Source organism: Hibiscus syriacus, unplaced genomic scaffold (genome assembly GCF_006381635.1).
Source record: "Hibiscus syriacus cultivar Baekdansim isolate YM2019G1 unplaced genomic scaffold, ASM638163v2 tig00111008_pilon, whole genome shotgun sequence".
NCBI classification, from domain to species: domain Eukaryota; kingdom Viridiplantae; phylum Streptophyta; class Magnoliopsida; order Malvales; family Malvaceae; genus Hibiscus; species Hibiscus syriacus.
In genome coordinates this window covers 428404-441377 of record NW_024062951.1, presented here as the reverse complement: position 1 = coordinate 441377, position 12974 = coordinate 428404, and the positions used below count along the sequence as shown (strand labels likewise).

General features: G+C 31.5%; 1 protein-coding gene, 1 long non-coding RNA gene and 1 pseudogene across 2 annotated transcripts; 1 reads left to right on the top strand and 2 right to left on the bottom strand.

The window, feature by feature from the left end:
• The first annotated feature begins 7520 nt into the window (after positions 1-7520).
• On the top strand, positions 7521-8608 carry LOC120149583 (protein EXORDIUM-like 2). The gene has a single exon (XM_039162316.1). The coding sequence runs from the start codon at positions 7573-7575 to the stop codon at positions 8452-8454; it is 882 nt and encodes a 293-aa protein (XP_039018247.1). The 5' UTR covers positions 7521-7572; the 3' UTR covers positions 8455-8608.
• A 1826-nt stretch (positions 8609-10434) lies between these two features.
• LOC120149850 lies at positions 10435-11421 on the bottom strand (annotated as a pseudogene).
• Positions 11422-11989: 568 nt separating this feature from the next.
• On the bottom strand, positions 11990-12567 carry LOC120149851. Its single transcript, XR_005518493.1, has 2 exons — positions 12351-12567; positions 11990-12244 (listed from the first exon to the last, which is right to left on the bottom strand). It is a non-coding gene; the product is annotated as an uncharacterized LOC120149851 (long non-coding RNA).
• Positions 12568-12974: the final 407 nt, after the last annotated feature.

The following is a 12974-nucleotide window of genomic DNA, read 5'->3' as shown; positions in this document are numbered from 1 at the left end:
AATTTGAAATAAAAATTGAAGTTTGTCTCGAGTTCAAAACATTCTCAGGCTTAGCTTGATTAAAGCTCGAACTCGAGCCGATTCAAGCTCAAACCTGAACCTTAAGTATATGAAAACCTTATATTATGTTTTTTTTATATAAAAATAACATATAAATGCTAATATTATTAATAATTTAATTTTTAAAAAATAAAAAATAATATATATTTTTCCAATTGCCTGTGAGATATTTTAAGTTAAATATTAAATAACTCATTTTAACTTATTAAATAATTTACGATCTATTATCATGAACGGCTCTAAATGCCTTTTTTTATGGATATAAGTATTTATAAACACATAATCAAATAATTCTAGCCATCAAAGACGATGAAACATAAAGCTCTCATATAGTCACACACACACACATATATATATATATATATATATATATATATATAAGTTTGTATATTGTTCTTATCACGTCGGATGCATTAAGCTTCTCGTATATACTCGTTACTTTTAAAAAAATCAGTTTAATGTGTTAAGGGAAAGAGAGAGAGAAATGTATATCCATTTAAAAAATCAGTTTAATGTTGTCGATTGGCAATTAAAATAGTAATAAATCGCATAAGATTTTGATTTTTATTATAGGGTTTATAGGGTATAAAACGTTGATTTGTCGTCGATCGATCGAGAGGTGAGGTTTGATAGAGCTTCGCCGACGACAAATGGCGACTATCAACATGAGTTTAGTGGTTGAAATGAAAGTTTTCAAAGTTTTGGGTTACTTCAAAATTTATGTGTTTTTTTTTAAATATATAATTTTTTTTTATTTTTATATAAAATTTTAAAATTATCATATTATGACACGTGTCACTTAATAAAGAAAATTAACGTTCCGTTACGGCTTAACTTATTTTTAATAACAAAATAAAATATTAAACACTAAACTGAAACAAACTAAACATTATTTATTAAAATAAAAAAATATATAAATTAAACACTTTTTATATATTTAAACTAATAAAAAGTTATATAGATTTCTAAAACTCCTTATAATGTAATGTAGTGTTCTCGTGTTAAGCGTGTCTGGGGTGGGCGGCGTACCTCCCACTGTGAACATTAATGTTGTGTCGGTCCATGGGAAGAGTCACGCCGAAGGAGTGGACCATATTCTTTTTTCAATTCTTTATGGTTTAAAAAATAATGGGTTTCATTTACAAAATAATTTTGTACAAAATAATGCGTTTCTGATTTTGATTAAAAGAATTTTAAAAAATTAAATATAAAAATTATTTAACAAAAATGTTATTATATATATTATTGGTAGTTAAATATAAGAAAGAAGACAAATGTACTAACAATTAATTGATCTAGTGAGATGAGACAATAAATCCTTTAAATAAGATCAAGAGTTTGAATCCTAATATTATGAATGAAGCAACTGGGTTGAGATCGGTCCTATAATGGAGTCTCTGCAGCACTTGATTTATATTAATCACTACACTTTTAGGGATATATCGATTTTGACACTGAACTTTTAAACAATTTAATTTTTTATCACTATACTTTTTCGGCCGCCGTCGACAACCAATTACTACCCGTCACTGATCGTCTTTTATAGTAAAATCAATACCAAAATATTCTCATTTCACTCCTCATTCTTCTCATATAATTAATTTTCCACAAAACCAACTCAAAATCGACGATAATAAACAAAAAAAAAGTGTACTAGTTTTTTAGATTTTGGAGACTTTCTTAGATTACAAGATTTATAGTGTTTGTTCGTAAATTTAAATGGTGAAAAGTATTATTTCGAGAAGATGAATAACATACCTCAAAATTAGTCTCATCGGATGGCTAGTGAAAGATATTTAAATATTAATATGTCGAACTTTTAAATATATTTTCGTCGATTTTAAGTGTGTTTCATGAAAAACTAATATTTAGAGAAGAAAAATGAGTGAAATACAAAAGTTTTGGTATAGATTTTGCATTGGAATAGTTACACAAAATGATATTATTTTGGTGTGATAAACCACATCAATAATCGTTAATTATGTTATCGTTGCGTTTTTGACTTAACATATGAGTAGTATAAATGAATGTAAAACTAAAGTTGACTATTATAATTGACCAAATCAAAAATTCAATAGTATATACACGAGGGAACGAGCGAAATTAAATGATATCTAAAGTAGTTTTTTCTTACTTTTATTATTATTAAGATCTCACTCAAAGAGATAGACTAAGCTGAATGTTTGAACATTATGATTGATAATTTTTTTATCTACGGTGATGTCATGCTTTGGTGTGTTTTCTAATTTTTCCAACACATTATGTTCTATTCGATTTTTTTTATTTACGCGTTCAATCTTTTATTTATTTATTTATTTTAAATTAATCATTGATATCTGATCTATTGACCGACTAATTAAGATTGGGTACTGCAGAGGCGAGAGCGACCCTCTCAACCTAGTTTGTTCCATTCGCAAATGCCAAGATTCGAATCCCTGAACTTGCTTAATGGACCTAGTGTCTCATTCCACTAGACTAACTGATTGTTGGTTCAATCTTTTATCCTTTAATTTTGTATTTTAACTTATAACTATTTTTACTTTGTATTTTCATCAAATTCTTATTCAGTTTGATTATATAGAGAACACATTATAATGAATACCTTAACCTATCAAATATGTTTCATTTAACTTTATTACAAATATTATGTATATGCGCTGTTTTTTTTTATAATTTTATTATTCCTCACAACTAAACTCAAAGCCATTGTCTCTCTATTTAACTTTCAACATTATAAAACTAAAATAATATTTTCAAGAGATGTTGTGCGTAATAAAAACACTAAGCACTAGATTTTTACTTTTTAATAAAAACAAATACACTCATCGGGAAATCAAAAATGATATTTTCAAGAGATGTTGTGCGTAATTGATTTATTATTATATTTATGAAAAAATAAATTTATTAAAAAAGATAATTAGTAGTATAAACTTCGAAAATGAATTTGAAAAGCATGAAAAATCAAGTAATCCAACTACAGTTGTCATATTTGTATATAATTTCCGATTAAATTTAAAAAGTTCCCTTCAAAACGTTAAACAAACATAATAAAATATAATAAATTTGACTCAGTTCGGTTATAATAAATTGGATTTTTTAAACGATAATAGTTCCTATAAAGTTATCCCTCGAGCTCGAGATGAACCGTACCTACCGCACCACGAGTCGGCTAATCAGTGGTTCGGCCGAGTTAAAACAGTGGGTCGCAGATTGAGGCATAGGAAGTAGAACCGCAGCATTTAGGTGAGCATTGCTATTAGGCAATAAATTGATAGAAATATGTACTAAAAATAAAAGGTTAAACTATGCAATTTAGTTATTAAACTTGTACTTATTTCTATTTTGATCGTATAATTTTTAAAATTTCCTATTTAATCACTCAACTATCTGTATTCATTTTTCATCATCTCCCTTTAGTTTTCATCATCTTCCTTTAGTTGCTTGATGACAATATCAAAATATTACTATTTGGGCATGATTATTTATAAAATTATCTTGAATTTTACTTTATTTTCTTTCTTATGGTTGACTTTTTTTATCATTGCTCGACTCATTGACCATCGTTTGAGACTTAATTAGTATCAAAATATTTTCTTTTCTCTCATTTTTCTTATTACCAATTTAGTTTTTCTCAAAATTAATAGATCTTAAATAAAATCTTTGACATTGTCTTGATTTAATATGCAACATCTAATGTTTGATCAATGTGAAATCATGATACATTATTTTTCTCCATTTTGATCTCCATTGTTTGAATTTGGAAGAAAATATGTTTGATAACGCTAAATCAAATAGAGTTCGACAATTTGGATTGGAGAGAAACGTTATATTACTTTTTTTACACATTTACTTAAAAAATTTAAACAACATAAAAAACTTAACGATAAAATGACGATAAATGAATTTTGAAAGTTAGATGATAAAATTAAAAGTTTTAAGAGTTAACTGACCAAAATAGAATTAAAATAAAAGTTGATTGACTAAATATGTAATTGATCTAAAATAAATTGATAAAATTGTATATGCTTATTGTAAGATTATTTATTTAATATAATGTTATTAAAATTATATAACTTCATCACTTTTAAAATATCATTATGCGTTATTAATTAGTTATATTAATGTCTATTAAAGATATATGATAATATATTAAAGCTGTACGAAAAGAATTTTGAATTCATGGTTCTAATGATGTAAATGTTGTTTTTCTTACTGGTTTTAAATTTGAGTAGTTGTATTTAGAGATGGTATGGATTGAGTTGAGTTGAATTTTTAGCCAATTTAATTTAACCCATACCTAACAACGGATACAAAAATAATTTTGAGAATGAGCACAAATATATTAATAATAGAAAATTTTATTATGGGAAGACACAAATAAAATTTTAGGGTAGACACCAATAATAAAATAAATAAATACTATAAATAAATTTGAATTTCAGTGAGGACAAATACCCATCCTAAACAGGCATTGCATCCGCCATTTATCTGACTGAAGACCTAACCCATATTTTAAGATAAAATTTGAACTCAAGCCAACCAAAATTAACCGAACCTGACATAAATATTTTTCATATTTTTTTAATTTTATTCGATAAAATAAGAATCTAATTGAAAAATAATATACAAAGAGTTATTATTACAATTATTCTTAAATATATAAAGTATAGTTAAATTATTTTTTAGGTTAGATAATGTCGAGTATTTCTCATCTTAAATTCGAATATGACTTGATCCAAACTTATTATCTAAAAAACTTGACTCAAATTTATTCTCTAGAAAACTTGATCCAAACTTATTCTTTAAAAAATTTGACCCGACCTAAATCAATTTTTTTAAAAGCGGTCGAATAGCATCAAGTTGAGTCAGAACTCACTAGGTGGAAACTCGTTCGATTTGAATATCGTGTCCATACCTAATTGTGTTTATAAAGTGTGTGCATAGTAAATTACTAAGAAAGATTATAGATAAATACTACCTAATACTCGTATTATATTATTATAAATAATTATATATTTATATTATGTATATTAAATTAATAAATAATATTTGTATGGAATAAATTAAAATTTTAAACGCTCGTGAATGGGTAAATTACGGTTATGGAACCATTTCCTCAAAATATGAAGAAGAAAAAAACTCTACTGTTATGGAAGTCTGAACCTTATTATGTCATCATTCATGTGCGCCACCCTCTCTGACCACACCATTTGATCATCATGCTCTACAGGGTGCAGAAAGCCTTAGCCTATTCGCCCGAGTTTCATTATTTTAACTTGGTCTAAATCTTACTTTAGTCCCCTTTATTATACTAAATTATGAAGTTTAATATCATATTTTAATATCATATTATTTAATTTTATTAATAGATTCAAATTGACAAATCATTAATTTTGTTCATTAAAATGATGATTATATTACCCTTTAGTTAAGTAGTTAAGATTAATTTAAAACTCAATTAACTATAAAAAAGTTTAATGTTAGTAAAAAAAAATGTTACCACTTCAACTACAGCTACAAAAGTTGTTATTAATTTAAAAAAAGTAATAACATTAAAAAATAGATGATCCAAGTTCAAATTAGAAAAAGATTAAATCTAAAATGTTTGTATAGTGGTGGGACTAAAACCAATATTAGACCTATAGATTTAATCCTCCATCAAGTGCATGAAGAATCTTGAAAGTGGTCCCAGGGTTCCGGAGATAAAGCTTAAAAAATATCATGAGACGTGCCTTCATTTTTTAAATATATTTTTTCGAGTATCAATGGCGCTGATCGTGTCTGGACCACCCTATCTAATTTGCTCTTGCCTTCAAGGATGTTTCTCGGTTTTACTTTAATTTTTATTTATTTATAGTGAAAATTAAGCAGTCCACACCATGTTTTAAAATAGCGGACGAAAACGTAACAGTGTCTGTTATTTCATGGTAGTATTACCGTTCAAAATTGAAATCTGAAAAAATAACAGTGTACAGTGGATTCATTCTAAAATCGATCGATTGCATTCGTAATCTATTGAGTAACGGTGAATAACACTGATAATGAGATGCTATTACCGTTATCTACTGTTAATGTGAAAAAAAAAGATGAATCAAAAGTTTTTTTTTAAAAAAAAAGAGGAAAGGTTGGAAGGAGGGGGAGTTGAGAGATTAGAGAGAGCTTTGAAGAGAGCTTTATTGGGAAACTGGAGAGAGTTTTGCTGTGGGAGGGGGAGTTAAGAGACCGAAGAGAGTTTGCCGTGGGAGGGGGTAGGGATATTAATCTGCGTGGGAGTGAGTTTGGGTGAGGGAAGGGGAGTTGAGAGTCGGAGAGGGGAGAGATGAGTTTTTTTTTAAAGAATTTTTAAAATTATTTGAAGAGATGATTTTTTTTAATATTTTTTAAAATATAATTTTAAAGGATATATTAATTTGACACCCCTTTCACTTTATAGAATTTATAATTTAATCCTTAGTTTAAAATGTAAATTTTATTTTTTATTTAATTTAGTCATAATTTCAGTAATATAAAATTTTGACATTTAAATTTTACATTTTTATTTTAATTATATTTAATTTAATTATTTTGTGTTCTTTAAATTTATTCAAATTTCATTCGATATGGTAAAAAATTTCTTATCTCATAGTATAACAAAATTTATTTTTATACATTTTAATTTTTTAGACTTTTTCGTATGTTGATAGTACTATTTCTTTTAAATAACAATGTATTCAAAATCTCATCGTTAATTAATTATCTTATCCTATCATCATATTTTTAAAGTATTCTATTTGGTTAAACTATATTATACATATGTCATTTTCGCTTAAAAAATATTATAAAAATCATTAAAAATGATTCATTATAATTATTTTTATAATGTTTTAAGATATGTTGTGCAAAATTTTAAAAAATTCACGATCGCATCACTCGCAGTGACCGCAATGGCATCCTTATGTCCGCAATTACGATAAACGCGACGCGACCGAAAACGTGACCGCAAACGCTATTTAAGTCCTTGATCCACACCATAGAATCAGATTCCAATATATATATTTTTTAAAATATTAAAATATTAGTAATTTTATTAATTTTTTAATAGTAATTGATTAAAATAAAATTAAAACATAAAAATAGTAATAATTTTGAAAAAAAAAATTAGCTGATCTAAACAAAATTTAAATGATATTTGAATGACTAAATATATAGTTTATCTATATAGATAAATAATTGAAAAGAAATAATTAAAATGTCAGAATAGGAACCGAAGCACACGCAAAACTGGAAAAAGTTGTGTCCCACAGTTATATTTGCCCTATTGAGACCGCCACGTCACCATTTCAACTCCTCACCAGCCAGCCTGGCAGAAACCCTCTTTACATTTCAAATCCAAACATTGCTCGCCACGTTTCATCTGTCTGACGTCGACACGTCTTCTTCTTCCCCAAAATCTCCATATAATGCAACTCCCTCTCGTTTTCTTTAACTCTCAAAGTCGATATCTTTCTCAAGATTTTCCCACATCTAAAACTAATGGCAGCTTCTGTTTACAAACTTGCCACTCTTTTCCTATTCTGTATCATCCCTTCTTCCGTCTGCGAGCTGGTTCAAGAGCAGCCTCTGGTGTTGAAGTACCACAATGGCCCACTTTTAAAGGGCAAAATCGCCGTCAATCTCATCTGGTACGGCAAGTTTACCCCTTCCCAACGCTCCATAATCGTCGATTTCATCATCTCGTTGAGTTCCGCCAACCTCAAGCTTCCTTCGGCATCTTCATGGTGGAAAACGACTGAGAAATACAAGAGCGGTTCATCAACCTTAGTTGTGGGCAAGCAAGTCCTCCTCGAAAACTACCCACTCGGAAAAATCCTTAAAAACCCACACTTGCCGGCCTTGGCCGGAAAATTTATCGGCGTCAATACTATCAGCATCATCCTCACGGCCAAAGATGTAGCCGTCGAAGGCTTTTGCATGAGGTGCGGGACTCACGGGTCTACCCGTGGTCTGGTTCGTAGTGCCTTTATCTGGGTCGGAAACTCTGAGACTCAGTGTCCCGGTCAATGCGCCTGGCCGTTTCACCAGCCTATTTATGGTCCCCAAACGCCGCCTTTGGTTGCTCCCAACGGAGACGTTGGGGTTGATGGAATGATCATTAACTTGGCCACCCTTTTGGCTAACACTGTTACCAATCCGTTTAATAACGGGTACTTTCAGGGGCCGGCCAACGCGCCATTGGAGGCGGTTTCGGCTTGCACCGGGATGTTCGGGTCGGGTTCGTACCCGGGATATCCGGGTAATCTTTTGGTGGAGAAGACTACCGGGGCGAGCTATAATTCAAACGGCGTTAATGGCCGGAAATACTTGTTGCCAGCGATGTGGGATCCTCAGACATCAACGTGTAAGGCGCTGGTTTGATGGGACACGTGGCGGGAATTAGTGGTGAAGGGGAAACATATGTAGATATTTGTAAGTATGGGTTTGTTGTAAGTATGGGTTTGTTGTAGTGGGTTCACGGGATGGGTGAATTGTAGTTTGGTATGGCCCAAGAAAAAGAATTTTGATTTGGTGTGAAAAAGGAAAACAAAATATGTGGATGTGAGATATAAATAATATATAAAAAATATTCAATAAATTAAACGGTGCTCTAGTTTCTGCGTTTTCTCTGGGTTTTTAATGTTTGTCACAATTATTAATGTAATTAAAATTTTGATTTTATAATAATCAGACATAAGTTAATAATGTCCTTTTCCTAAAACTAAAAAGCTATGAATAAAAAGTTTTAAACTATAAAAAATAATAAAAATATTTAATTTTAATTGAATTCTGTGAAATATTTATTTTAGAAGAAGAAAATGTATTTTTTTTAACATTTTATGAGATAACTTCTTCCGTAACTTTAATTTGTGATTTTCGATAATTTTTAAATATCTTAATTTCTTTGAAATATAAATAGATTTGTTTCTATTTATTTTTCATTCAAATATTTTAATTAGAATTTTAACTTTTTTTATATAATTAAGATATGATCTAAAATGATTAATATTTTGTCTCTATATCATAACAAATGTTTAAGTTATGTATTTAATTTATGATAATTGTAAAATTTTATTATAATTTTAAGTATTTTCACTTTTAATAAAAGTAGCGATTTCTATTAAAAAAATTAAATTCCAAAATATTAAAACAAAATCTACCAAAACCCGAAACCATACCAAAATAAATTAGACAAGCTTGGAGTAAATTTTGTGCATCAAATAATTATGAAAAGCATTAGTCTAAAATGCTGATAATTAAAATCCATGGAGAAACAAAGTACCAACACCAATACTAGGGATGGCAAACGGGTACAGTTTCGTAGATTCCGCACCGCATCCGCTCCAATTGGAGCGGGGATGAGTATAATTTTAGCGGGTAGTGGGCGGGTGTGGATTTATAAAGTGGTACCCGTCGTGGGTGGTGGGCGGGTAATGGGTTTGAGACATTACCCACCCCGCATCCGCCCGCCCCGCATCCGCCCGCCCTACATCCGCCCGCCCAGCTAAATATCTATTAAATTTTGGACCATTATGAATTTAGGTGTAATTTTAAAGACTAATTTATAAATTTGAATATTATATAATATATAACATATAATTTAACTAAATATTAAGGATATTTAGTCTTTAATCTGGTATTTAATTAGGGAAATATTCAGCTCTTTGATTAAACCCATAATCCCACTAACCACGTCACTTTCCATGTTCTTTAGCCCATGCTGCCCATCCAAACACAAATTAGCCGTACTATAAGCATTAACATCAAAAGCAGCAGTTTCCATGTTCTTTAGCCCCTCAAAACTCATATTAGGCGCACTATGAGCATTAACATCGAAAGCAACACAACAATCCAGCTCTGCGACTACATGCTCCCTACAATATGTCTCCATAACATTCGTAGAGCCACTCATCTGACAAATTGAAGCATGCGCTGCTACCCCATCACGAACTGTCTGCGAACCAACTCCAACATCTCATTAGTTTGTTGTCAGGCGGGTCTAGATGGGTATGTCGCTAGTGGGTAGTAGGTGTGGGGATGGATTTGAAAATGTACCCGCGTGGGCGGGTGTGGATTTGAAAATTTGTACCCATCATGGGTGGTGGGCGGGTGGTGGATTGAAAAATAGTAGGTGGGTATGGGAATGGGAGAAGGGGTATCCGCACCCGACCCGCCCGTTTGCCATCCCTAACCAATACTCTGGAGAAATAAGCACAAGGCCAAACGAATTCAGCCAAATATTGAAAAAGGGCCGCTCAACATTAGGAGAATAAAAAATAAACATGGCAGAGACATAATTTGTGACCAGTTCAACATCATAGAAGTAGACCAGAATTTGTAGTTTGGCAAATCGACTCAATTTGATGAAACAAAACCACTCAAACTTCCCAAACACTCGGAACAACTAGTATTGTCCAAGTACCAAATAGTAGGGGCTGTGACGCGTTGCCATTCTCAACCTCGGAACCTTCCTGCAGCATATAGGATGAAGTTTAACATGCTTTATTGAGGTTGCAAAACTAAACACAAAAGTACAATGATTTATTGAGATATGAGAAGCTGATCAGAAATTTAAGATGAGAAAACCACATCTGCAAGACATACCCATTTTCATAAGGAGCAAAGAAATACGGAGCCATGAATGGATCCCTAGGTCGCGTAAAAGGGTTGGACCGACGTGGACGATATTGTTTCATCCCAGGTACATTGGTCCGTTTTGCAGTCACCTACAAAGATAGCACTGTGTTTTTAAACAATTTATAATTGAAAGTTTTAAAGCAAATACCCCAAGTCCAATGGTGTTTTACAATTTTTCATAGTACAGCCACTGTTTTCTTAATCTTGAAAGGAAAACGGAGCAAGAGAATGGAAAAGGACAATTAGGCTTTACCTTCAACTGCCTGCCATGAAGTTCAGATTCATTCAAAGAAAGAGCCTCCTGAACAGCCTCGGCTTCAACAAACTCTACATAAGCATAACCCTTTGGCTGGCCGAACTTGTCTGTACGAATAGTAACCCTATTTACAGTCCCACAAGACTGGAAATATTGTTGAACTTATTCAGGACTGCATGAATAATCGACCTGCATTCTCAGAATGTTTTAAATGTAGCCAGTGAAATGTGCACAACGGAATACTAGAAATTAATAATTACAGCAACAAGAAACAAGTTGATAAACATTGTTCAAAATAGAGACAAAGTAGCCAACAAGGTCACCTGTGCAGCAAGTATCTACTTACTAATCACCTTTGCAAGAGAGGTAACACCAGCCTCGACAAAGACCAGTTACTAGCGTACATATTTAACTGATCAGTGTGCTCTGATGTTTCTAATTAGGGAGCCAAACTAAAGAAAGCCAATGGTTAAAATTTCTTGAGCAATTAATACTCACACAAGTAAGAAACTGGTAATAGATGAGGTCAACACATTGATCAATGATATAAGCAACAACAGCCTAAGAAAATATGATAATATTGATAAAGTTGCAGAATAAATAATTAGATGCCAGAAGCCTCCCTTGAAAAACTAACATTTAAGAGTGAAGGAAGGAGAAAAAACAAAACCTTCGTTCATTTTTTGTTTCCATTTTTAGGGTTAAGGGTGTGTTAAGACAAAAGAAAAATGGTTACGAAAAAAAAAGTCATCCCTACTTGTCCCAAGTGATGAAATAAAAAGTGATCAGAGACCCCTCACCATAAGAAGAGCATAGAGCACCAGCAAAAGCACCACTCTGGTTTGCAAATAAAACTGCAAATATCCACCGCTAGTCTTTACTCAGCAAAGGGCATCCTTTCAACTGATTTGAGACCGATTTTCAGGAATCTTGAATCAAAATTCGTTTCTCCATTCATCCCAGGCCAAGTGCTCAAGTTAAAGCAAGACAAGAATTTTACAATGGTAGTACCTTTTTCCCTCCCACTTTTTCCAGCTATCTAAAGTAGTCAATTCAAAGACTTTATCAAAATCCTTTCTTTTACAGGCTTTATGTAAAACCTTTTTGTTTTTTTCTTTTCAAAATTTGACTCAAAACTTTTAACACACTTGCTCTTATCCTCTCTTAACCACATAAATATAGTATGACCTGTATGTTTTCCTAGCTCAAGAACGTTTCTATTGGCTATTTTCACCCGACCACAGATACTAAATCAGAAAAACTTGAATGAAGCTTCACCTGCGATTGTAGTAAAAGATAAAGTCAACAAAGGATTCTAAACTGAGAATCCTTCAGCATGTTAAATGCTCGAACTTTATATTTGATACATAAAGGAAATGATCACTTGTAGTAATAAGATAGGAAGTTGCAGCGTTTCTACACGAGAGTGGTGTGAAGAGAAAAAAGGTACATTAAGCTTAAATAAATTCGCACATCTATCAAATTAAACCTGTTGGGTTGTCCATCATAGTTAAATATGCCATGAAGAGAATGTAGTCAAGTTACCATATTCTAACCCTCCTAACTAGCAGCATTGTTATCGGATCCTAGAATTTCAGATTTCAAAGACACTGCTCACTCTTATAATAATTAATAGACCTCAAAGTGTATTAACTTGGTAAAGGTAAGGACTAAGGAGAGGACAGAACATTTTAGGATGATGCGACGGACGAGATCAAAGAAGCTCCAAAACGCGAGGAGGAGAAACCAGAGTGAAGTTGCCGTTATCGATGGCAGTATTTTACTTCTCTGGTTATTTTTGTTCCACCATCCCTTCGGTTTCTTGTTCTGATGCCTCGGTTTCTGACCCATTGAAGTATTGCTAAAGGTGTGTTCTAGTAGTTCACTGGTTATATTCATTTTACAGTTGAAGGTTTCTAATTGCAATGAGGCAGCCTATGTGCACTATTTCCTAGTTTTTTTAATAGAAGTCATTAGTTTTATTAAAAGAAAATTATCCAGAATTACA

Bases quoted from the DNA above. Each gene is read 5' to 3' on its own strand.
- LOC120149583 (XM_039162316.1), top strand. From the start codon at position 7,573: ATGGCAGCTTCTGTTTACAAACTTGCCACTCTTTTCCTATTCTGTATC.